The sequence below is a fragment of the Sapajus apella genome, unplaced genomic scaffold, assembly GCF_009761245.1.
Source record: "Sapajus apella isolate SASKATOON/1434 unplaced genomic scaffold, GSC_monkey_1.0 scaffold16, whole genome shotgun sequence".
NCBI lineage: Eukaryota > Metazoa > Chordata > Mammalia > Primates > Cebidae > Sapajus > Sapajus apella.
This window is the reverse complement of record NW_022436956.1, coordinates 5,889,741-5,915,962: the sequence shown is the minus strand read 5'-3', so window position 1 is coordinate 5,915,962 and position 26,222 is coordinate 5,889,741. Positions and strand designations below refer to the sequence as shown.

Here is a 26,222-nt window from a genome sequence, read left to right as displayed (position 1 = left end):
CTTTGGCCCTGGCTTGTGTAAGCCGGAAATGTGGGTGTGGAGAGTCAGTCTGGAGACTAGAGTGTTGGAGGAATGGAGGAGAAGCCCACAGGAGGTGTGTGAGGCCAGAAACTATACTGGGGGGATTTTGCTCTGAGGTTCAAGTGCAGCTGTAGCTGCAGGGATCTGGCTTCTGCCATGAAGGAGGACTTAAATGGAGGAGATGTGCCAGGAACCAGCACCCCTGAAGTGGCTACATGCCTGGCCTAAGCATGTTCACATGCACGAGTTTACTGACAGCTTTCAGAGCTAACGTGACTGAAAATACTCTGTTTAGCCTAGCAAATGCTCCGTATCTCCCCAAGCTCCCTGGATGTCCCGGCATCTGCCAACCACTAATGTACTCAGGTTTTCCAGAATTCAAAAACACAGTCTCAAAAAGGCCAGACATTTGGCAGGGAAGTATTTCCAGGTAAATGATACACACAATTATGTGATCTCCATCCTAGAGGGAAACATTGGTTAAGGGGATTGGTTGAAGAAAAACATCTATTAGAAAATGTGTTCAATGGGGTCATGTTTACACTCCTTTTGTCAACTAAAACTGTTTGTTTAGACAATGTCTTTGGTTTATTACAGTCATTGCATTCTCAGTAGCATATAATGTGCCTGAATTTCACAAGTGTATGTAAATGATCTAGGGTAGCAGGGCAGCTGTCTCCAGTCAACATTTTCACATTGTGATAATTCTCAGGAAATAAAAAGACATGCTTAGAGTTGTAAGTTATCTGTCTTCTCAGTAACCAAAGTGTCTCCTAATGTATGCATTAATTTATAATTTTGCACTGTTTTTAAAACCTGGGTTTGATTTTTAGTCAAAATATAGATTTATGGTGGGACCGTTTCACAGTACTTGTTTTCAAGAGTATGAAATGTTGGAATGCAAGTGCTTTGTGAAATTAAAGCTCTGGGTCAGTGCTACTTTGTTGGAAATCAAGTCATATATTAAAATTAGAAAAGACAGCAAGCAGCTGGCTCAAGTATATTTTGTCTCACTTTTCTGCTCCCCATGGGTTTGCTTTTCAGGAGATCCAGTGGTTCGTAGCACACACATTACCCACCAACTCCCATTCCAGCCATGCCTGTTCTTCTGAACTTAGAGACACGTATCAAATGCCAAGAGCTCAAGACAGTGCCTCATGGCGATTCTATTTATTGACAATAGTGGTCCTCCTAAGATCCTGAAATGTTTCTCAGCATCACAGTAGCTTTGTGTGTGCACCTCCACCTTCAGGGGGGTACTCTCAGCCAGTGGGGGAGAGTGCACTCTTAGAGCTGAATTTTGGATCAAGATTGTTGAACAATGGACTTTGGTGATTAGGATGTTGCCTTAAGTCACTATTATTCATCAGAAGTTGTGTTTTTTATTTTTTTCATGAAGGCTTTCATTAGTTTAAGCTTTATGGAACCAAATCTCTAAAAGTCATTTAAAAATAACTAGCAATTGCTTTTCAGCTTACTAAAGGACAGGTCATCAGTAGAATCATTTCTATAAATTAATCTATAAGGTTAGTATAACTCAATCAAGTTTTTAGTGAGACTTGCTTTCTTCAGAGTATAACAAGTTTATTTCTAAAGTTCAACTGGAGTCCGAACATAGTGGCTCACACTTGAAATCCCAGCACTTTGGGAGGCTGAGGTGAAAGCATCACTTGAGGTCAGGGGTTTGAAACCAATCTGGGCAACATAGTGAGACCCCACCTCTAAAAAAGAATAGGACGGTGTGGTTGTGTGTGCCTGTAGTCCGAGCTACTTGGGATGCTGAGACAGGAGGATCCTTTGAGCCCAGGAGTTCAAGGTTACAGTGACCTATGATGGCACCACTACTTTCCAGCATGGGTGGCAGAAGGAGACCCTGTCTCTAATGAAAAAAAAAAAAAGTTCAACTGGAAAAATAAATGACAATACCCCAGAAAATTCTGTAAGAAGAATAAAGATGGGGACTCGTTCTACCAGATAAGAAAATGCTCTAAAAACCCACAATCATTAAAGTGGAGTGATCCTATAATAGGATCATATATTAGTTCAGTAGAACAGAACAGAATCCGGGAATAGACCCATGTATACATAATATAACCCAACTATTTCTAGGGCCCCATATGGCCGAGTGGATGTAAAACAGAAATCTGACTACAGAAGCCTTGAACATGAAGATCTTTATTTTAGTTTTTCTTAAGGAGTATATTCATGGATTTCACAAAGTATACTCCCTAAAATATTTTCCAGAAATCTTCTCTAAATAGCCTTCACTCTCCCCCAAGGTGCAAATGCACAGCGGCCTCTATAAATGTGTCTGTTCCTCTCGGTTTTCTGACTTTCTATTTCCCTCACCCATTCCCTGTCCCCAATACATTGTGTTCCCAATTTGTGGCCGCCTCCACAGAGGGCAGCCCTTGGCGGGGAGGGGAAGTTTTCCCCCCTAGTTTGGCCGCTTTTCTGGAGAGCAGGAGATTCTTTGAATTCTGCTGATGAAATTCCCCAGCAGACTCCCAGAATTCTGATGAACAAAAATTCCCAACTTTATTTCTTTGGGAATTTACTATATCTTAACCCTGCCATTGTAAGTCACTGAATTAGTCAATATATGGTGTAAGGGTTTTTGGCTGTCCATTCAGAAAAAATAATGTGACACATTTATATTTTGTAAAATAAGCATTTTATAACTATATATTTCAATATACATTACTGGATTTAGGCCATATATATGTACGTAGGAACAATTCTGTAAGTTTATCTCTAAGATTTGGGGTTGAAAGCAATGAGGGGAGTCTTCTACTTTATGTAGTTTTGAATTGTTTTAAATTTATTTTGTAGCAAATGTAACATTTTAATTTCTTTTAAAATTTTATTTTAATTTATATTTAGTAAAAATTCACTATTTTGGTAGAAGAACGAGTTTTAACAAATGCAAAAAGTTATATAACCACCACCATGATTCAGACAAAAAACAATCTTTGCACGTCCCCTCAAATCTCCCCCAGCCCCAGCCAGTTCTCCTGTGCTTCCCCTTCGTGGTTAAGCTCTTCCTCGACCCTTAACCTCTGGCAGTCTATTCTCTAGTCCTAATTACGCCTTTCCTTAATGTCCTGTAATAGAATCATACAGCCTTTTGAGTCTGGCCTTTTCACTTAAGCATAGTCATTTGAGATTCATCACTATTCATAAATAGTTTTTTGTTTAGTTTTTTTTTTTTTTTTTGAGATAGGGTCTCACTTTGTCGCCCAGGCTGGAGTGCAGTGGCATGATCTCAGCTCACTGCAACCTCCACCTCCTGGGTTCCAGTGATTCTCATGCCTCAGCCTCCTGAGTAGCTGGGATTACAAGTATGTACCACCATGCCTGGCTGATTTTTGTATTTTTAGTAGAGACAGGGTTTTGCCATGTTGGCCAGGCTGGTCTCAAACTCCTGGCCTCAAGAGATCTGCCTGCCTCGGCCTCCCAAAGTGTTGATATTACAGGTGTGGGTGACTGCACCTGGCAGTGTGTATCAATAGTTTTATTCCTTTGTATTTCTGAGCAGTATTTCATTGCATGTCTGTATCAGTTTTTGTTTATCCATCCCCAAATGAGAGACATTTGGATTGTTTCCAGTTTTTGATAATCACTAATAATTCTTCTATAGACATCTGTATACAGGGTTTTGTGTTTTCTTTTCACTTGGGTTAATATCTAGTGGGGGTTTTGCTAGGTCATATGGTAACCATTTGGTTAACTTTATAAGAAACTGCTAATTCTCTTTCCAAAGAGGCTGTACTATTTTGCATTCCCACCAGCAATGAAGGAGAGTTCCAGTTGCTCCACATCCTCACCAGCATCTGATATTGTCAGTTCATTAAAAACTTTGGTTGTTTTAGCAGTTGTGTAAACAGTACCTCTCTGTGGTTTTTAATTTGCATTTCTCCCATAACTAATCATCTTAAGCATCTTTTCATGTGCTAATTTGCCATATATAGAACCTCTTTGGCAGTGTCTTTTCAAAACTTTAGCACATTTTTATGGGATTATTTTTTAATTGTCAAACTTTGAGAGTTTATATATTGTGGGTAAAAATCATTTGTCAGGCATGAGATTTGTCAGGTCTCACAATGTGCAACTTTTTTCATTTTCTTAACAGTATCTTTCACAGAGCAAAAAATTGTTAATTTTGATGAAGGCCAGTTTTTTGCCTTTTTATTTTATGCATCATGCTTTTGGTGTCATGACTAAGACTTTTCTGCCTAACCCAGTGTCACAAAGATTCTCTCATGTTTCTTTCTAAAAGTTTTATAGGTTTTGTTTCTACTGAAGGTCTATGATCCATTTTGAGTGAATTTTAAAAATAATTTATGAGGTCGAGGTTCATTTTTTTTTTTTTTTTTGCATGTGGATGTCCAATTGCTCCAGTACCATTTCTTAAAGTCATTATTTTTAAAATTTTTATTTTATTTATTTTTTGAAATGGAGTCTCATCATGCACAGTGGCATGGTCTTGGCTCACTGCAATCTCCGCCTCCCGGGTTCAAAGGATTCTCATGTCTCGGCCTCCTAAGTAGCTGGGATTACAGGTGCATGCAACCACACCTAGCTAATTTTTGTATTTGCGGTGGAGACAGGGTTTTGCCATGTTAGCCAGGCTGGTCTCAAAACTCCTGACCTCGAGTGATTTGCCCACCTCAACCTCCCAAAGTGCTGGGATTACAGGCGTGAGCCACCACACCCGGCCTCATTTGTTGAAAAGACTATTATTTCTCCACATTAAATGAGCTTCCTTTAAAAGAATGAATATGATTCAAGAACCCAGACATCTTTTGACATAAATGGAGAAAATTCTCTAGACCTTTGGGTTCTGAATGGGCTAAAGAGCTCCCCTTTTCCAGGAGAACACCCACAATGTTTGTTTTACCAGAAGTGTCATAAAACTAAACATATTTTACACTCAATTTCTGGAATTTCTAGACTAGTTTTCTTTGCCTAGCTTTTAAGATGAAGTTTTAACTACTCCTTGGGACCAAGGGTCAACAAATGATCATTCTTTTTGACAAACTGAACATATAAAATAAAACTTCAGACTGAGAATGAAACTTATAACTCACTTAATGTAACTTTCCTTTTTTAAAGATTAAAAAAAATACATGCCTATGCAAAATGTAAATAAGGCAGAAGTATCATCTAGGTTTGGGGGTGTCGAGAGACGCTGGCTTTCTTACTGCCTCTCTGTCCCCTCCTCAGTGTCTCTGGCCGGCTCCTCTTCCTCTCTGTGACCTCAGATGTCGGTGTGCCCCAGAGCTCAGTGCTTGCACTTCTTCATTTCTTTATTCCACTCCTTCCCTTGGTGATCTCATGCAATCCCATGGCCACACAGACTCCCAGGAGTGGTGTCTCTAACCCAACCTCTATCTAACTGACTCTTCAACACGTGCAAGACGTCTAAGACAGAAATCCCGGCTTTCTCACTCAATCCTGCTCTTTGCCCAGTCTTTCTCATCTTGGTAAAGGGCACCATCCTGCCTCCAGTTGCTAAGACCAAAACATCAGGCATCTCCTGGCAACTCACTCTTCCCAGACCTGACATTTAGTCCTTCATCAAGTCATCTCAAACGTAACTGTAAAATACACCCCCTCTCACTGCTGTAGCTGCTGCCTCCAGTCTAGAAGAACAGGGCCTGGCTTCCTCACTGGTTTCTCTGCTTCCACCCTGGCCCCTGCCATTTAACCTCCACACACAGCTCTAGGGATTGTTAAAGACATCAGTCAGATCGTGTCCTTCCTCAGCTCACATCTTGCCAATGGCTTTAAAAAAAAAAAATCACATTCCGAATAAAATCCAAGTGATTTGTCCTGGCTTACAAGGCCCTGTGTAATCTGGCTCCATCAGATCTCTCCACAATTTTCTCTCCTTGGCTTCTTGCTTAGCCTGCCTTTTTGCTGTTCTTTGAACTCATGCTCATTCCATCTTTAGGGTTTTGCCTGTGCTGGTTCTGGGGCTGGGGTGCTTGTCCCGTGCCTTCTCCAGGCTCTCTGCATGGGAGTGCTTGCCTGCAGAAGGGTCATCTTCCCACCATGGCCTTCCCTGACTCCTCATCCCCGATATCTGCCCTCCACCCTAGCTGCCCCCTCTTCACACTTTGCTGTATTTTTCATCATAGTTTATCACTACCTGGCATTATTTACGTATTTACTTGTTTATTTGTTTGCTGTCTGCCTCCCCACATGAATCTAAGCTCCATGACAGTGAGACTTTATAGTATTCATTGCTATCTCCCCAGCTTCCAGAGCAGAGTGTAGCCCATAGTAGATGCTCCATAATATTCATGACTGGACTGAATGCAGGATTAGATGCAGATGTGTAGATTCCTTTTCATCCTGTTTTATTCCAAGTCTTTTCCCAGAGGTTATCACTGTTAATAGCTTGGTAACTAGCTTTCTAGACTTTTAAAAATGCATTTATAAATGAAGACAAAAAAATCATAGTTTTAAAGAATGATAATACAAATGATTATGCATCATATATTTCTATCTTAATGTATTTTAGGTATTTTTTTCATATCAGTTTATAAATAGTTTATCCATCTATTCATTGATCTTTCTCATCAGTATATATATATATACATATATATGTATATATGTATATATATATGTGTGTGTGTGTGTGTATATATATATATATATATATATATATATATATAAAGAGACAGAATCTCTGGTTGGGCCCAGTGACTCACACTTATAATCCTAACATTTTGGGAGACTGAAATGGGAGGATTGTTTGAGGCCAAGAGTTCAAAATTAGCCTGGGAAACAGATACCCTGTCACTACTTTTAAAAAAAGTAAGTTAAAAAAAAATAGAGATAGGGTCTCACTCTATTGCCCAGGCTGGTCTTGAACTGCTGGCTTCAAGCAGTCCTCCAGCCTCCGCCTGCCAAAGTGCTAAGATTATAGGCATGCCACCATACCTGGCCTAGATAGTTATTTGTAATGGTTGCTTGTAGTTCTTACTATGGATGCACCACAATTTATTTAATCATTTTCCTGTTGACAGGTATTAATATATGGGTTATTTCCCCCATTCACAATGATAAGCAAGGCTGCAGTGAATATGCTTGTACGTAAATCTTTGTACACGTAGACCTCAAATTGTAGATACTGCTTAATTTGTCCTGAAGGATTATAGTTTTACACGCCCATCAACAATACATGAATGCTTATTTCCCCATATGCTTGCCAATGCTAGACATTACCACACTTTCAAAATATTATTCAATGTTGGGCAAAAAAATGTTTAACTCTCTTACAAAAGAGAAAGGTGATACAAAGCCTTACTTACAGGTGGATTGTTAGTCATTTCCTACAATGATAAGCTTCTTAGTTTCCAGGTTACACATTAGCCTGCTAAAGGAAGATAGTCTCTTTTGAAAGAAGTGGCAGAATTAAAGGAGTAAGGTGATTTGAGATGAGAAACATCTTCCGCCTTTTTAAGAAGCTTCCAGCTTTTTTTTCAAAAAGCATCATTTCAGGATGCGTGCTGTGAGATCCAAACCGCAAGCCCACGTATCCTCATTTTCTTGCTATAAAATATCATTCCCAGGTGATTTTTCTTTTCTTAAAAAGAATCCATAGCACAAAACCTCCAGTGTTGGAGTTGGCTGGAGAGTTAATGGAAGTTGTAGCAAGTGGTGATTTATTGTTATTTAACCACTTTGTGGTTTCTGTTGGGCCTTGCTAGATGTGGACTCAAAGAACAAGAGAAGTTATTTGTTTTAATAACTGTGACTGGGGTCCAAACAAAGGCATGGCAAGGAATGAGAAGAGAAACGCAATACCAAAGAAGAAAGCAGAGCGGGAGTAGTACGTGGGGACTGTGGGCTTCTGAGTTCCTGAGTACCTGGGCTTCTGTGAGGTTAGTCGGTTTCAACTCAGAGCTAGTATGAATGTTGGATGGCTCAGATGCTGGCCGTGGCCTTGAAGTCACTTGTCAGGGCCGGACAGAATCCCAAAGGGCAGCCCCTGGTTCTTCTCCATTTTCCTCAGATATCAAATGGGGAGGATGAGAGGTCCTTTTGTGGCATCAGTGTATTAGAGTTTGAAGGATTCTTTGGAAGCAGCAACTTTTCTTACTCACTGTACAGATGACTAAACTGAGAGATAAAATGATTTACATAGGTAATGATCCAGACGTTTTAAGCTCTGTGTGGAAAAATGAAAGGAAAGGGCGCTTTACTTGAACTTTACCGATTTAACAGATTGCTGGACAGAAAAGGACTCTTGCTTTGAAATTCCTAACGCAGGAGTGGCACATCACTGGTATGTATGCCACCATACCCTGCCCCGGCCGCATGCTCATAGCAGACATTGTTAATCATCGACCCCAGCACCTTTTCCTCAGCCAAGCTCTGACCAGACTGAGAATCCTCCTTAATACAGTGCTGGCGGCACCAGTTAAACCAATCTGAGCTTTCATGTGAATTAAAATCTGTTTTTCTCCCTCTTCTAAATAATGTATCCATGTGATTCATGATGTGGTGATAGCATGGGACTTCAAGCCAGAAGAACTTGGTTTGACTCCTCTCTCTGCTTCCTCCTAGTTACATTATCTTAGGCAACTCACTTAACCTTTCTGGGGCTATTCACTCCCTCTGAGATGAGGGAGCTAATTAAATAATCCCAAAGCATCCTGTCAGCTCTGAAAAACGCTATGATTCAAGGTACACAGACTTCTCAGGAGGAATTCATAGCTACAAGCATGTCTTTTTATAAAGACCACAGGTGGTTCTCAGGAAGTTTGCATATTACAAATCTATTTCAGTTTCTGAAATATGTGTTTCTAGCTTTTTCTGACTACTTCTTTTCATCTTCTTGGTTCCATGGACCAAAAATTTAGGGATTCCTAAGGGAGAGAAAGGGAAAAGAGCTGTTTAAAACCAGAGGACTTGCAGGAACCTCTTCTTGGCTGTGGGCTTCATCCTCCCACACCAAGCTGAGCAGATCTCCGTGCCCGCCCTGCAGCTGTAGGTCTTGAATTACTTCTCCTTCCCCTTCCTCCATCTGTACCTCCTTATGAGCAGGGCCCTGCCCATCAGCAGACCTCAGCCAGTAGCCCTCGGCAGGTCCCAGCCTGCTTCCCCGCACCGTTCCCTGTGGTGACCTACCTCCCTGCTTGTTTTCCAGGCTCCCCTTCCCTGCGGGCATATCCGCTCCTCTCGGTGATCACCCGCCAGCCCACCGTCATCTCCCACCTGGTCCCTGCCACCCCGGGAATCGCCCAGGCACTGTCTTGCCACCCGGTCACCGAGGCGGTCTCTGCTGAGGCCCCAGGGGGCGAGGCCCTAGCCAGCAGCGAGTCAGAGACGGAACAGCCCACACCCCGACAGAAGAAGCCCCGCCGCAGTCGCACCATCTTCACCGAGCTGCAGCTCATGGGCCTGGAGAAGAAATTCCAGAAGCAGAAGTACTTGTCTACCCCAGACAGGTGAGGACACAGGGAAGGGACCCTTCGCAGTTAAGGCCCTTGAGAAGGGGAGACTTGCTCTGATTGTGGGCCATGGAGTCAGAGCCCTGTGGCAGTGAGGCAGGGCACTATGGAGGAATCCACTCCTTGGCTCAAGTCATCCCAACCTTGGTTGACAGAACCCAGCCCACATGAATCCACCACACGGCTCCTGGAGCCTGCCTGTGGCTGAACTTACACTCAGCACTCTATCTTCATATTTGAACTTCACTATTTCAGTATAATAAACAAGGTTAAGTTTAGCAAATTGTTGCTCAGGCAGTCAGTTGGGAAACCGGCTTGGCTTTTAAGCCACTCACACTTAGGATGGGAGGACTAGATCTGGAATTGGGATTCATGATCTTCTCAATCTTCTCCACAGCCTCCTGCTAGTTCCCCACTGACTCTGTTTGCTGGCCTGGCTCTTGCTTGAGAAGGGCTGGATTGATTTGGTTGAGGAGGTCAGACATGTTGGTGAATTTGTTGGATGTCAAGTCAGAACCCTTTGACTGAGATCCAGGAGGACCTGGCAGAGAGCCCCTTCTTTAAAACCCTCTGAGATCCATGTTGGGGAGGCTGTGACCCTTGCTTTCTGGGAGGCCTCAATGTCTTACCTCCTTTTCTTTAATTTACTATCTTAACTGCAACATATGCCATTACGCCAGTAATCCCAGCAGTTTGGGAGACTGAAGCAGTAGGATTGTTTGAGGCTAGGAGCTTGAGACCAGCCTGGGCAACATGGTGAGACCCAGTCTCTGCAAAATTAAAATATGAGCCTGGTGTGATGGCATGGGCCTGTAGTCCCAGCCACTCAAGAGGCTAAGATGGGAGGATTGCTAGAACCCAGGAGTTCGAGACTGCAGTGAGGTATGATTGCATCAGATTACATCACTGCACTCCAGGTGAAACCCTGTCTCTTAAAAAAAAAATAGTGTGCGTCTCATCTTATTCTTTCAAGCCGACTCTGGAGATGGCTGAGCTAATAATGTGTGATCCTATTTACTGGGGAGATTTTCCAGGTCCTTTTTCCTCTTCTTTTGCCTACTGCCTTGGCCAGAGCAGGTTGGACACCAGTCCTATCAAAGAGTAGTGGAAGGAACCTCAGATTACTCTCTGAAGCTATGTAGTAGCTCTTTGATACAAATTTAAGTGACAGAGGAGTCTGTATATCACGGACTGAAAATTTAGCTTCTGCTTCCGTTAACCAGGCACCGTCAGCTGTTTGCTAAGAGTCTCCTGGGTGCCACTGGGGCACTGTGGCAAGAATTATAGGTCCAGAAAGTAGTCAAGAGAGTCCTATTGTGAAGGAAAGGGATCCTGGGAAGGAATGACTACAGGATGGAGCAAGCCAGGCTCTGGTGCCTGTATGGTGTTGACTGCAGTAGGAACACAGGCTGCTGCTGAGCGTGGGAGATGGGGTTACAGAAGGCTTCTCAGAGGAGGCAAAATTTAAAAAGAGCTTTGATTCCAAGAGGGATGGGGCGTCCAACACTGAGGGGTTGGCACATGCAAGGCAAGGAAGCATGTCTCGCTGGGTATATGGAGGAAACTGCAAGTGTCCAGGGCATCTCCAGTTTAAGGTGTGAATGGGGAAATGGTAGAGGTGAACCGAAGGGTGGGAGGGACCTCGTGTGCCTAGCTGAGATGTGGACTTGGTTGTTTAAGCAGTTAGCACTGCCTTTAGGAGCTGGAAGTGACGTGACTGCACTTACATTTAGAATTGTCTCTGCGGTGGCACCAGAAATGATGGATGAGAGAGGCCAGAGACAGAGCAGGGGCCAGTTAGGAGAGAATCCAGTGATCGTCACTGAAGACTTGAATTAAAGGGTGACAGTGGGAACAGAGAGGCAAGAATAGAGAGGAGGACAGTTGTTTATTATTATTATTATTATACTTTAAGTTCTGGGATACATGTGCAGAACGTGCAGGTTTGTTACATAGGTATACACATGCCATGGTGGTTTGCTGCACCCATCAACCGGTCATCTACATTAGGTATTTCTCCTAATGCTATCCCTCCCCTAGCCCTCCACCCCCCGACAGGCCCCGGTGTGTGATGTTCCCCTCCCTGTGTCCATGTGTGAGAGGAAGACAATTTTAAAGAGAGAATTGGCAGAATCACCATTGCAGGAGGACGTAAGAAGGGAGTTGAGAATTCTGGGGTTCCTGGACTGAGCCACCAGGTGGACAGGGATACCATGAACTGAACTTGGAAGGCAGAGAACAGGGTAGACTGAGGTGGGGACAGGTGAGTTCTGTTTTAGACCTATGCATTTGGGGTGTCTTTGGGCAGATGATGTAGACAGATCTGTGAACCAGAGGCTAATAGATGGGATCTCCGGGTATGACATGGCTGTTTTGATTTGCGTAGCATGTAATTGAGAGCCTCATGAACTTGTGCACGCAGTGGAGTGGGCACCATTGTCTGTGGTAGCATGGTGGTGTGTCAAATGGGCCACAGCACGCGTGGCTAACACTTTAGGCTGACTTTTTAGAAGTGAGAGAATATTTTTTTTACAGAAACATTAGTTCTTCGTAAATCTCCTGGGGCTCCCTGATACCTGCCCAGGCATCTCTCAGGTAACCTACACAGGATTGATTCACTTGTCTGGGGAGGACACCATCTGGCTGGCACAGAAGCTGGATCTTCACCCGCCCTCTCCTCGCCTCTCTACGTGACCAGCGCCATGAGTGCTCCCTCCTCCCACAGCCCTCGCCCTCCTCCTCTGTGTTTGTTTCTCCAGTTCCCTAGGTGACCCCATTTAAGCGAATATGCAGGGAAGTGAGAATTTGTAACGGTGGCAGGTAATGAGAGAAAGCTGATGACAGTGAAGCATGTTTCTGTAGCCAGAGTGAGTCAGGGCTGCATTTTTCCCAAGTGAGCTAACACTGTTTGCTAATGCAGTGGTAGAGCTGTGAACGGAGCCTTCCATTGACTAATGCACCTGATGGCCTCAGGTGAACTGGGTTCGGGAAGGCACCTCGAGAGCCGTGGAGGACCCGTCTCCAGGGAGGCCCGGGAGACCAGAAGTCTGTGGGGTGGCACCCTGGGTTCTTGGTTCTCAGTGAGTGACTGCTTGGGAAGCAGTGCTTCGTTTGTGGGCAGAGCCAAGTGCTGTTGGCACGGGGAATTTATTGGCTTTAGCCTGTTAATCACTTTCAATAAAACTGCCAGCTTCCAGTAGCCCTTCTGCACGGACGACCAGATGTAAGTGAGTGCAGGTTTAAGACCAGTTCCAGGGTCCCTTGAAGGAAGACTCTGTGTATTATTAAGGTTTTAAATTGTGCAGCCTGGTCAGAGCAGGGGGATGGGTCAGCTGCACCCGAGACCTTCAGGACTGCTCTCTGTAGGCATCGCTGATGATTAGATCTCCCCAGGTAGAGAGCTGCAGCTGAAAACCCACGCCTCAGACTCCCCACGGAGCAGGCAGGTGAGACTGTGGGCCCGAGATTCACCAACAGCAATTCGCAGAAACCCGGGGCCTTGCAGAAAGTGGGGGTCACTGCCCAAGCTCCATCAAGGGTGGTTGTCCCCAGTTGCTGCAGCTGAAGTCCACACTGCTTTGTTGAGCAGGGCTGGCGCAGCAGGGAGGCAGCTGATGTTGGCCTAGGGAGGCAGATATCCATTTGGTGCAGAGGTAGACCTGGGTTCTTTTCCTGTTTGGTCAATGGCTGTAGTCTCAAAGGCTGACATTGGAAGCCTCACTGCAGACTTCTCTTTCTCATTCCACTTGCCCCACCTGGTTGTTTGCTGCTTCCTGGGATGTAGCATCCCTGTGATTCCCTTTGACAGATTCAACTTGTGCAGATACATTGTGGGTGGGGGTGAGCCCCAACATAGAAGCTGTTGTATGCGTCAGACATTGTGGGTTTGAATCCTACCCCACTTCCTAACTCTACCATCATCTGCCAGAGGTTGGCAAAGGTTTTCTAAGTGGGGCCAAATAGTAAATACTTTAGACTTTGTGGGCCATATGCTCTGTGACAACTACGCCACTCTGATATTGTAGCACAGAAGTAGCTTTTGTTTTCCTTTTTATGTTTTGTTTTGTTTTGAGACAGAGTCTCCATCGCCCAGGCTGTATTGCAGGGGTGTGATCCCAGCTCACTGCCACCTCCACCTCCCAGGTTCAAGAGTTTCTCCTTCCTCAGCCTCCTGAGTAGCTGGGATTACAGGTGCCTGCCACCACACCCAGCTAATTTTTGTATTTTAGTAGAGATGGGATTTCGCAGTGTTGGCCAGTCTGGTCTCCAACTCCTGACCTTAGATGATCCACCTGCCTTGGCCTCCCAAAGTGCTGGGATTATAGGCGTGAGCCACTGTGCTTGGCTTGTTACAATGAAACTTTGTTTACACAACCAGGTAACAGACAGGATTTGGCCACAATTGCTGGGAGAGTCTAATCTCTCCAAGCCTCAAATCTCTTATCTGTAAAATGGGAATAACTATACCTACTTCACTGTGCTGCAAATGGGATTGAGAAAACAGCATGTCAGGACCTTAGCATGTGGCCTGGAATGCCGTGGTGCTCAGGAAATGGTGGCTGTATTGTAAGATTTAGCCCCAGAAATGGCTCTGACTTTTAGGGCTTTTCAGAACACTACAGAGAAGTACAGAACCGTGATTAGCAGTAGAATGAAAAGCAGGAAGGGCTGTGGATTTAATGTTTCTTTCGGAATTTTTATAATATTTATTCATTTATAACATTTTAATTGTTATAACAATTTAGGGCAGCTGGAATGATTGAATCGATCCATTAAGAGGTATTTTTTGAGCACCGGTTCTGGATTTAGCAGTGTGATGGGCACTTCCATGGGTAGAAAAGTACTGAGTTAGGGAGGCAGAAATAACACAGTCGGAGTGATTAGAGAACGGCGGGAAACGTGGGACATCAGAGTGACTGCTGGCTTGTGGGAGGGTGCAGGGGAGATGGGCTGTGGGAGCCAGGAGACTCACCTGCCGGAGCTGGGACCAGGGCTGGGGCTGGAGTGATGAGTGGGATTCTTATCAGCAACATCTGGCTTTGCCTTTTGTTTCCAGTTTGGACGTTGGGCCAGAGAGTCAGAGTGAATACTCTTGTCAAGCCAGGAAAAGGACTGTGTGTTGAAGGCCCAGGCATCCTTCTCAGGTCCCTTGCAGACCACAAATGTTTCAGGATGGGGACTGGCCCAGGTGTCCTCAAGGCACGGACATCTGTTTCTCAGTGTCCCTAAGTTTCCTCTGTTGGATTCTTGGGAGGAAAGAAAAGTGCTTTGGGGAAGACCTGGTTGGATGGGGGCGGTCCAAGCCTTGGTAGCCAGTGCTGGAGCCTGTCTGGAACCTGTCAGCAGGCTCCCGTTTCTCCCACTCCTCCCCATCCTGCTCACCCTTCCTTTGTATCTCGTGCCTTTTAGGTTGGACTTGGCTCAGTCTCTGGGACTCACTCAGCTGCAGGTGAAGACCTGGTATCAGAATCGCAGGATGAAATGGAAGAAAATGGTAAGAAAGGAGTGACTAGCCATGAGCCCATCCTGATGGGAAGGACTTTTTACTCCAGGGCTGATGGGAAGGAGGCAGGACCATGTGGCAGTTTGGGCTGCAGAGATTGGAAGGCCTTCCATGCTGCTGGCTTGTGGGGAAGCTGTTGGAACTGTAGGTTAAGCTATTTCTCCTGACCTGGATTTCCTAACTAGAGGGATATTCTTTTCCAGTTTCCTTAGAAATCAAAGGGAAAAATGCTCACAGGCTTTTTACTTGCTAGTTTTAACCCTACCTGTGAGTCTTTTCAAACAACTTCCTTCTTCCTCCCACCAAGAGCTAAAAATAAAAGTCAGTACTCTTTGTTAATAATGACACAGAGGACGCATCTGTTCTTTTAGCTGTGCATCCTCTAATGCAGTGATCCTCAAACTTTGGTGGGCATCAGAATCCCCTGGGTAGCAGGTTAAATGCAGAACTTGGCCGGGAGCAATGGCTCATGCCTGTAATCCCAGTGTTTTGGGAGGCCAAGGTAGGAGGATCACAAGGTCAGGAGTTCAAGACCAGCCTGGCCAACATAGTGGAATCCCATATCTACTAAAAATGTAAAAAGTTAGCTGGGCCTGGTGGCGGGCACCTGTAGTCCCAGCTATTCAGGAGGACAAGGCAGGAGAATTGCTTGAACCCAGGAGGTGGAGGTTGCAGTGAGCCGAGACTGCACCACTGAACTCCAGCTTGGGCAACAGACTCCGTCTCAAAAAAAAAAAAGCACTTAAATCCCAATTTTCCAAAGTAGTTGAGTGTTTCCTTTCTCAGCTTTGTAAGCCGCAGAGACAAGGTCAAAGACCAGAGAAAAAGAAAAAGAGGATGGGTGGCGATTAGGAAAGAAGTCCGGCTGTTCTGTGGAGCCCAGGTGCCACCTTGTCACCTGACATGGGCTTCTTACCCCTCACCGGATCTTACTGGCTGTTTCTCCTCTCGTCCATCCCATGCCTTCATGATGACATTCTAATTTGCCCCATTTCCTGGCATTTCAGGGCTGGAATGTGATATTTTTCATCAGAATCAAGTAACTAAGGTATTCTCCTCATGCCAGTTTCAGGAAAAAAAAGTCAATGGATAGATGTTTTCCCAGTGCTGTGGTTTTGTCCAATATTGTTTCTTCTTAAACTTTTAGTTCTTGCTATACCTTGCTATTTTCTGCTAACAGTGACGGGGTGCAAAACAAAATAAAGTAAATTGCAAATGAACATCAATGGAAAAATTAGGAGAGAAGTCAACAAGCAGCAATTACTGTATTCCCAAAACAGGGAATTCCTGGGGAAATCTCAAAATTTCCTCTGGGGGAACCTGACCCTGAAATGAAAGGGTTTTCAAATGGAGGCGACTTGGCTCATGAAGTGTTCACAAAGTAGAACAGAGATGCCAGTTACGTGTTCAAACACAGATACTGCATGAGTCAACAAATACATATTTTGTGTCTCTTATGAGACATTCCTTTTCCTAGGCACTATAAGAAGTAATGAAATAAAGTATCACCCCTGCCTACATGGAATTTATGGTCTAGTCAGAGAAACAAAGCCCAAGCATGTTATCATTAAGCGCTGGTTGTTACGGATTTGTAAGCCCATCGGAGTTCAGAAGAGAGGTGGTGGAGAAGCTTTCTGAGACAAGTTGAATTTGAAGAAGCAGCTGGGTGCGGTGGCTCACGCCTGTAATCCCATCACTTTGGGAGGCCGATGTGGGTAGATCACCTGAGGTCAGGAGTTTGAAACCAGCCTGACCAACGCAGAGAAACTTCGCCTCTACTAAAAATACAAAATTAGCTGGGCGTGGTGGTGAGTGCCTGTAATCCCAGCTAGGGAGGGATTACAGGCGAGGCTGAGACCAGAGAATCCTTTGAACCCAGGAGGCGGAGGTTGCAGTGAGCCAAGATCGTGCAATTGCACTTCAGCCTGGGCAACAGAGCGAGACTCCGTCTGAAAGAAATTGAAGGAAGAATGGATTCGGTTAAATAGGTAGTCTTCCAAAACCAAATACTCTACAGTGCTAAGCACACATGTACACCTTTTGGGGGATTGATCTCTAAAGAACTAGACTTGGGAGTGAGAAGCACCAGCCCGTGTTCCCATGCTTGCCCTTCCCTGGCTGATTTTGGGCAAGTCCCTTCACTGCTTTCTGTGCAAGATCCACCACCCACCTCCTTCCTCGTCAATCATCAGCATTGAAATCAATGTCTCCCGAGTAGCAGAGGTATTGTTTAAATTGGTTATCAGCAATCTTTTCATGACTCAGATGATTAAGGAATTGACAACCAGCCTCCTCTGCCAGCACCGCCCAGCGCCCGTGGGACAATGCGTGTGCCTTCGCCTCTGACATCACTTGTTTTTCACCAGCAACTGCGCTGCTGGCACAGTTGTGGGCCAGTTATTGATAGGTATCAAGGCCGTGTAAACCAAAATGGAAGTAACTTAGATTTAACCTTAGAGACCATTCTACATGCCAATCACATTCAGGTCCCTTTAAGAGCCAAGAGGGCCAAGCTGTCAGTTCACTTTTGCAATAATTCATTGAGCATTTAACATTCAGGCCATGGAGATGCAAAGATAAGACATGAACCTGTCCACTAGAAAATAAAATTATAAAAAGGTACTCAGTCAAGTGCAGGAGACAAACCTGCAATCTGGTATCATTATATGGAGCCGTCAGGGAGATTTATGGGATCAGCACAGAGTGAAGCAAGGCTTTGTTGCGATCCTGATTGCTTCATCTAGTTTCCCAGTAAAACTCTTTCAAGGCTATCTCTTTAGGTACTGGGGAGGAAAAGAAAAAGATAATTGGGTAATAAAGATGTCTCAAGGCTAGTAACCTAATTGGAACTGGAAAAAGATTAGCACTTGATTCTCAGACTTATTCATATGGCTGCCAAGGGTAACCTTGCCAGAACCAAGATAGCATCTCTGACGAGTCCTGACCGGTCAGCATTGGTAACCTATAGCGGGTTGGGTAAATTTAATCTTACACGTTAAGATGGGACGCGCACCCTCTATTTCATGTCTGTTGGCTTTAGTTCCAGCGGGACCCACAGTGTTTTGCAATAGGCCGAAAGAGTCTCATTATTCGGTGGTCTCTTTGAGCTCTAAAATGCAATTCTGTTCCATGAGAGGATCCAAACAGATACCTCCTCTCTCCTAGTCACAGAATTGGGAGGGCCCCACGGTCATTGTCTTTCTCATGAAAAGTCCCCGAATAGTTAACAACTCCGTGAATTGTTACCAGTAGCCCTCTGTGTAATCTTGGGCAGGTTACTTAACCTCTCTGTGCCTGTTACTCCCCAGTAAAAGGCCTAACATGTACCTTGCAGGGTTGTATTTTTAACTGAGCCAATCTCTGTAAAACACATAAATAGGACCTGCCATGTAGGATACAGCCAAGAGATGTGATTGCCATTATTATCATTTTTAGCATTTTTTTAACCTATCCACAAAATCCATGTCCTCAGAGAATCCACATTTTTGGAGGCCAGGATACATAAGCCAAAAGCGAATTTTACGAGTTTCAGGGACTCCGAGCAGCCCTGAGTGCTTGTCCTCTCTCAGTCCCTGCTCCCTAGTTGTGTCCGAGTCAGCGCCTTGGCATTTGGGGCCCTGCTTGAGGTCCAGTGGAACATCCCGTCTTCAGGCTGAGAAGATTGGCTAATGTGAGCAGCGTCTGGGAGGAGATTCATGCTGGGGAATCCAAACTTGTCTCTCAGCCTCATGGAAACAGTCATCAGTTACGTGGCCCTCGCTGCTCTATAAAGCTGCACAGAGAGACAGAGAAAAAGGAGCAAAGATCACCCCCACTAATAAGTCTACTGCCTGGAGTCTGCTGGGAGGTTGGGTACTTACAAATAAATACCAGACATAGAACAGTGGCCTATTTTACATTTCCCTTGCCCATTATGCTGAGTGCAATACTGCTAAGACAGTTCGATTCAAATGGTCAGGAGGTTTGTGTTCAAATCCCAACTCTGTCTTGGCTTGTTCTTTGATACTGACAAACTCTGTCAGCTCAGTTTCCTATCTGAAAAGTGCAGGGAAGGAGAGGGTTCCTCCCTGCACTGACATTCCCTGCCCCCTACCCAGGCTGCTGGGGAGGGAAGCAAAAGGCCCGGTCTTAACACCCTCAGCAGCAGAACATCTAAATATCTCGTTTCAGAGTTTGGAGGAGGGCTGTGAGCAGGCACGGCTCATAAAAGCGGATGGTGTGCTAGGTGTTCTTCTGAGAGGCAGAAGGAGGCATAAAATGAGCTCATACAATGAGCTCTCTGGCTTCTCCGGATCAATGGGACTAAACTGGCTCTAAGGATAAATGGGGAGAGGGCTCCCGGGACGAGGACCACAGGGTGCATGTGAATGGGCAGCTCCTGATGAAGGGTGGTTCTGAGATAATTGCATGTCTCAAGTGTGCTGGAAGGCAGGGGGCCAGAGGTTGAGTGCAGAAAGCAGCCAAGAGGGTAGTTATCTCCTAATTATTGCTTGTGCTGGAATGTTTTATTCCATTTAGAAAATGGTCTAATTGTTTTGGTTTTTTTTTTTTTTTCTTCCATGCAGTAGGCAAACAGCCAGGTGGGGTCTGTCCAAACCGTGTGGGTGGTGTTCTCTAATTGCTGGGCTGGACTTTCTTTTGCCAATTAGGTGGCTTCCATAGACCTGCCCTTTTCTAGTTTGATTACTACATAAGGCAACTTACTTTTGTATAACCTCTTTCATACTGAGTGGAGCTGCTTTCAACATGTAAATTCCATCTTGGTACAATTGGGTGCTTTCGAAAGTCTGCACTAAGACTGAAATCAAAATCAGATAATCACTTACGTGAAAAGAAATATAGGCAACGTCTTCTCCCCAGGGTTGGTTTCTGTCAGCATCTCTACCTTGTTAAATGTCCCCTTAATATCTATGTGTTAGCTGTTTGGGTGAAGACAGTGGTTGAGTAGATTTTCAGCTAAAAGGAGGTGTTTACTGAGAACTTCTTGTTTTTCTCACTTCATACACAAAAATTAACTCAAAATGAATTATTATCTAAATGGTAAGAGTGAAAACTATAAAACTTAGAATATGAGTAAGTATTCATGACCTTGGATTAGACAAAACCTTCTTAGATATGACACCAAAAGCAAAAGCAACAGCAGAAAACATAAATTGGCTTCATCAAAATTTAAAAATTTTGTGCTGTGAAGGACATCATTAGAAAAATCAAAAAACCCACAGAATGGAAGAAGCTTACATCTGATAAGGGACATGTTTCCAGACAATTTAAAGAACTCTTACAACTCAATAATAAAAAGACAATCAGATTTAGAAATGGGCAATGGATTTGAATAGACATTTCTCCAAAGAAGATATACAGCTAGCCAATAAGCACTATGAAAAGATGCTAAACTTCATTGGTCATTAGGGAAATGTAAAGCAGAACCACAATGAGATACTATTTCCCACCCCCTAGGATGGCTATGGTCAGACATCGACAAGTGTTAGAAAAGATGTGGAAAACCGGAACCCTCATATGCAGCTGGCTGGAACGTAAAATAGTGCATTTGCTTTGGAAAACAGTCCTCAAAATGTGAAACATAGAGTTGCCAAATGATCCAGCAATTCAGTTTCTGGGTCTATACCCAAAAGAAGTGAAAGCAGGGACCCCAACAGATATTTATATGCCTCTGTTTATAGCAGCCTCATTCACAGTAGCCCAAAGGTGGAAGCAACCTGCATGTTCATCAACTGATGAGCAAATGAACAAAATATAGTATATCCATAAAATGGAATATATTAACTGGCATATGCTACAACATGAGCATTCAGAACATTATGCTAAGTGAAAGAAACCAGTCACAAAACTCCACCTATTGTATGATTCTATTTATATAAAATGTCCAAAAATAGGCACATCTATAGAGACAGAAAGCAGACTAGTGGTTGCCTAGGGCTGTGGGCAGATCAGGTAGGGGTTGGGGGGAAATAGGGACTGACCACTAATGCTATGGGCTTTCTTTGTGGGGTGATAGAAGTATTCGAAAATTGCATTGTGGTGATAGTTGTACAATTCTGTGACTATCGTAACAATCACTGAATAGTGCACTTTAAATTTTGATATGTGAATTATATCTCAAAGCCACATAAAAAATAAGTTATGGCTTCATTCTTAAAATTCAGCACCTGGAGGTCCTCTGCTGCTCTTGAAGAAAAGAGGAACAGTCAGTAAATATTTAGGGACTGCATAGAAGTTAGCTGGAAGTTTGATTCTTGGAGCATAGAGAAATGGAGACAAGCAGGTTTTGTCTTCAGGGAGCTTATATGCAAATATAGAAGATAAGATTAAGCTAGGTTATATATAGAAGATAAGATTAAGATTTATAAATAGCAAGAATATCTCCCACCCCTAATCATCTGTGCTAATCCAGGTCCTCTTGAAGCCTTTCTCACTAGCTGCCCAGAAAATCAAGGACTATGCCAAGCCAGGGAGGAAGGAGTGTCTGTTACATTTCAAAGTAAAATATAAATATTTTCCAAATTATCCCTGCCTACCACCTGGGACTCTTGTGTGGGTCACAAATTGGGGTAATAGGGTGCCAGGCCTTTGAAGTCAGCCAAGGCCATTTACGGTTCAGTTATTTGGCTTGCTTTATATCTTTCCTCAACTCTAGGGAAAGGTTTGTTGAGAAAGCCTAGTTCATTTGGTGACAGTTGCCAAACACCTGCTACATGCAGGGGCTGAGTGAGAGGGGCAGCAGGTAAACACGCAGTGACCATAGTTTCTTGAAAGTGTTCTGGTCGGGAGAGTAGAGGCTGCTCCTAGGGCACATAGCAGAAGGCATTTAACCTAGACCTCGGGGATCCGGAAGGCTTCCAGGAGAAGTTAGCCAGGAGAAGGAGGGTGGGTGGCAAATTTATCCTGGGCAAAGGAAACCTACCATTCAGGGGTAGTTCTGGTCCCTTCATGCATGCTATCTGTTGGTCACCCTCACTGTCACCCTGTAATGCAAGATATTATTATTCCCATTTTACAGATTAGAAAAAAGATGCTCAAGGCCTTTAAAGGACTTTCCCAAAGACAAAGATGATAAGTGGCACAGTTGGAATTTAACCCAGTTTTTCTACTATCAAAGCCAAAACGATTTTTAAGCTCTCTGCTTTACTTCCTTGTACACTGCAAGACTACATGTTTTATAACATATTTTTTTCTGATTAAAGAAATATTTGTAGGCCGGGCGCGGTGGCTCAAGCCTGTAATCCCACCACTTTGGGAGGCCGAGGCGGGTGGATCACGAGGTCAAGAGATCGAGACCATCCTGGTCAACATGGTGAAACCCCGTCTCTACTAAAAATACAAAACATTAGCTGGGCATGGTGGTGCGTGCCTGGAATCCCAGCTACTCAGGAGGCTGAGGCAGGAGAATTGCCTGAACCCAGGAGGCGGAGGTTTCGGTGAGCCAAGATCGCACCATTGCACTCCAGCCTGGGTAACATGAGTGAAACTCCGTCTCAAAAAAAAAAAGAAATATTTGTGTTTAATCATTGTTGAAAGTTTAGAAAACAGAAAAGATTAAAAATAATCCATGATCATGCAAACAAGGTGTACAGATCACTGCAATCAAGGTGGTGTATAGGTTGTCTAGCCTTCAAATTGGATTATGCTAAGAACCTGTTTTTTACAAAAATATATTAATAATATTTTCCATATTATTAAACATTTTTCTACATGGTAATTGTAGCGGTTGTCAAGTATTCTCTCTTTGGGATTTACTACAGTATAATTCTACCCAATTACATATCACTCCCCTCCAACTTGTGCAGTTATAACCAATATTGTGATGAATATTTTGGCAGATCAATCTTTGTCTCAGTCTTAGATCATTTTTTTAAATGTAGCCTAAGGAATTTCTGTGTCAAAAAGCTATGCAGATTTCAAGGCTTTTGATTTGAACTCTCAGGTTGCCTTGAAAAGCTTGTAGCAATCACGCTTACACAGTGTGTCTATTTCCCTCCGTGCTATGTATATTGTTGCCTGTTTAGCTTGTCAACTTGATAGTAGTTGCATTAACATTTTAATTTTCATTTCTTCCCTTATTGTTGAAGTTTAATTCTGTAGCTGCTTATGAATATTATATTAAATGCCAAAATACGTAAGATTAACCAAAAGTGCATTGAGCATTTAAAGAATGAAGGTGTCTTTGTAGGCCAGAGGTAATGGGTTGAGAATATATTTTGCCAAATCCTGCGGTTTCACTGCCAGAACAGATGGTATAGATGCAGTGTGAGGTTATACTGGGAGGAAAAAGGCAGAGAGGAGTTATTTCTTAGATTTAATAACTGTGTTTTACTCATGCAGGTTCTTAAAGGTGGACAGGAAGCACCCACAAAACCCAAAGGTCGTCCCAAGAAGAACTCTATCCCCACATCAGAAGAGATTGAAGCCGAAGAGAAGATGAACAGCCAGGCCCAGGGTCAGGAGCGACTGGAGCCCTCCCAGGGGCAGAAGGAGCTCTGTGAAGTACAGGAACCGAAAGCATGTGATGTCCCCTTAGAGATGGCAGAGCCACCAGACCCACCCCAGGAGTTGCCAATACCCTCTTCAGAACCCCCACCATTAAGCTAAAGTAAAACCCTTTTGAGGGAAAAGGGAGACTGGGGAGAAGGGAAAAGAGAGAAGGCAGGGAGCGTAGGGAGAGAAAACCTTCCAGCAGCCTGGTAAACTGGGGGAGAAGATCTCTACCCGTCTCCCTCCCTCCCACAGTTCCCAGTGGCCTTGTCATCACAAGCATTTGACAAAGACTTGCTTGTCCTGGGCCTTTCTCTTCCTGAAAGGCTGCTTTAGCCATGGATGCCCTTAATTAAGGGAGAAAGCGCCTAGGAGCTGCCTGCCCCAGCTGGGGTGACGGCTGTGGAGGTGGGTCTGTGCTGCAAGCCCTATCCTGGCATGCAGTGGAGGGTGCTTAGCTCTCTCCCTCCCGACCTCTGGACAGTCAGTCATCAAAGCAGAGAGACATGGCGGCATGTGGGCATGCCCAGGTTCCTTGCTGACTCAGCATTTATTTCTGTAGTTTTAAAAAAGAATTCAATGTTTTTGGTTGTTTTTTTTTGGGGAGGGTGAGGGTGGGCAAAAATATGGGGAGAGTTCTGAGTTATTAGAAATGTTTCTGAATCAAGTGTGTTTGCAGACACGTGTGCCTTTGTACCCATTATAAAATGGTCATGAGACCCAAGAACTGATAAGCTTTTTTTTTTTTTTTTTTTTTTTTTTTTTTGCTTCATTAGCCCATTTATGCCTAGTGTTCCATTATTGGAATGCCAAGCTTGTGGGAGTTATTTATATCCTACTGCTCAAGATCATCACCAAGGTCTGATTTTTCGTAAAAAAAAATTTACGACCTTCAGCATAAATGGGTTAAGGTGACATCCCTGAAGCTGCAATGCAGATATGTTCAGATAACTTTTATTTTTTAATTAAAAATAAATCTTTCAAAAGGATTGAGCATTTTGTGTCTTCTTGGGAGTGTATCTAATTCTGCCTAAATGTGTCCTATGGGAAGAGAGACCCAGAGAGTGAACCAGACTCGGGGGGTCACTTTTTCCTTGTCTATAAAACAAAGGATTGGGTCAGGCCATTGATGTCCAAGTGCTGAGAGCGGCGGGAGTGGCACTGAGCCTCCGGGGTGGGACAGGGCAGAGTAGCGGGGCTCTTCCCTCCACCTCTCCAACTGCCTTCTGTCAGAGCAGCTCCCCTCTCAGCCGCTTTACATTTGGGCGTCTAACTGTTTTACTTTTTTAAAGAGGTAAGAAATGTATACGCTTCAAAAGTCAGAATTATAAAAAAGAAGTCTTGCTTCCTCCCTGCCCTCTCTTCCCCTGAATCCCCTGCAGGTATTTATTTTTGTTGGTTTCTTGTTCATCTTTCCAAGGTTTCTTGACTAAGTGTTCATTTGGATGATGGGTTCTGCAACTTTTATCAAAAGAAGACTTGAGAATTACTTAGCTAGATGTGCTGGGTGACTTTAAATTTAAAAACGGTGTTCCATGTTAATTTAAGACCAAAAAGAGGGAGGATCTATATAGACTTCCTAGCAGGAGGACCCTGCCTCCGTTTTTTGTCTGATTCTCGTGTATTCCGACCCAGAGCCTGATCTCACAGGGGTCACCGTTATGATCACTGCCCCGTATGCTCACCTTTGATACCTTACAGGGCTGAGTGCCCATTTAGAGGACTCTCAGTTATTAATTACACAGTAACTCTTCCCAGTTGTAGGCTTGGAGAATACCAACCGACTTTTAACAGTGGCCTCAACAAGGAAGCCAAACCTGTTACTAGTTCTGTAAAACAATCGCATAATTCATTTCAAAGTTGAAACAGGAAAGATCCACGTGTTTTCCATCACCTGGCAGGCAGCCTGCTTTTCTCCATTAACAGAGACAATCAGAAAGTGACTGCAATTTTGACTTTGCCAAGGTAGTGCCTCATTCCCTTTGCTATTGAGATCAACAGAGAAAGCAGTCTTTTTCTTAACACTTGTGAATAGACAAAGGAGGGGAGGATTTGGCTTCTGAGAACCAGTTTGAGCAGACCACACCCAGCTGCCTGTTGAGGTTGCTTTCACCAAGCGGGCAGAACGCCGCCTCCTCTACCTCCAGCCCACCCCATTGTACAGTTTTATGATCTACCTACCAGGTGGTGTCACAGTGAGCCAAAGAACGTGCACAACGGCCAAAGTAAGCCGGTGGGCTGGTACTAGTTCAGTCTCAATCCTAAGGAAGCGTTCTGTCCTGTTCACCCTACCCCAAAGAGGCCTCCTGTCTGGATGCTGGCTTCCCAGGATGGTGTTTGTTCTCTTGCCCTGGGCTCCCACGATGTTCTTTTCTTTACTTAAGTTCAGGGGCACATCTGCGGGTTTGTTACACAGGTAAATTTGTGTCATGGGGGTTCGTTGCACGGATTATTTCCTCACCCAGGTATTTAAGCCTAGTACCCACTAGTTATTTCTCCTGATCCTCTCCCTACTTTCACCCTCCTCTCTCTGCTAGGCCCCTGTGTGTATTTTTCCCCTCTGTGTGTCCATGTGTTTTCATGGTGTCCTCCTCTGAAATACCTGATAGTGACTGTCACCGCACAATATACGTGTCCATACACAGCCATATTCCTGAGCACTGGGTTCTGGGCGCTCTTTCTGACCTCTGGCTGTCACTCCTTTGCACCTGACCTGTGCTTTTGTGTCTTGCCCCTCAGGG

The 26,222-nt window shown here is 44.2% G+C and overlaps 1 protein-coding gene across 1 annotated transcript in view; it reads left to right on the top strand.

Moving 5' to 3' along the window:
- The window catches only part of BARX2 (BARX homeobox 2), a 77,042-nt gene extending 52,571 nt beyond the window's left edge, over positions 1 to 24,471 (top strand). Inside the window, exons 2-4 of the mRNA XM_032284995.1 lie at positions 9,185 to 9,485; positions 14,898 to 14,982; positions 23,332 to 24,471. Of these exons, the coding sequence (XP_032140886.1) occupies positions 9,185 to 9,485; positions 14,898 to 14,982; positions 23,332 to 23,598 (653 nt within the window). The 3' untranslated portion in view covers positions 23,599 to 24,471. The remainder of the gene's footprint in view (positions 1 to 9,184; positions 9,486 to 14,897; positions 14,983 to 23,331) is intronic.
- Positions 24,472 to 26,222: the final 1,751 nt, after the last annotated feature.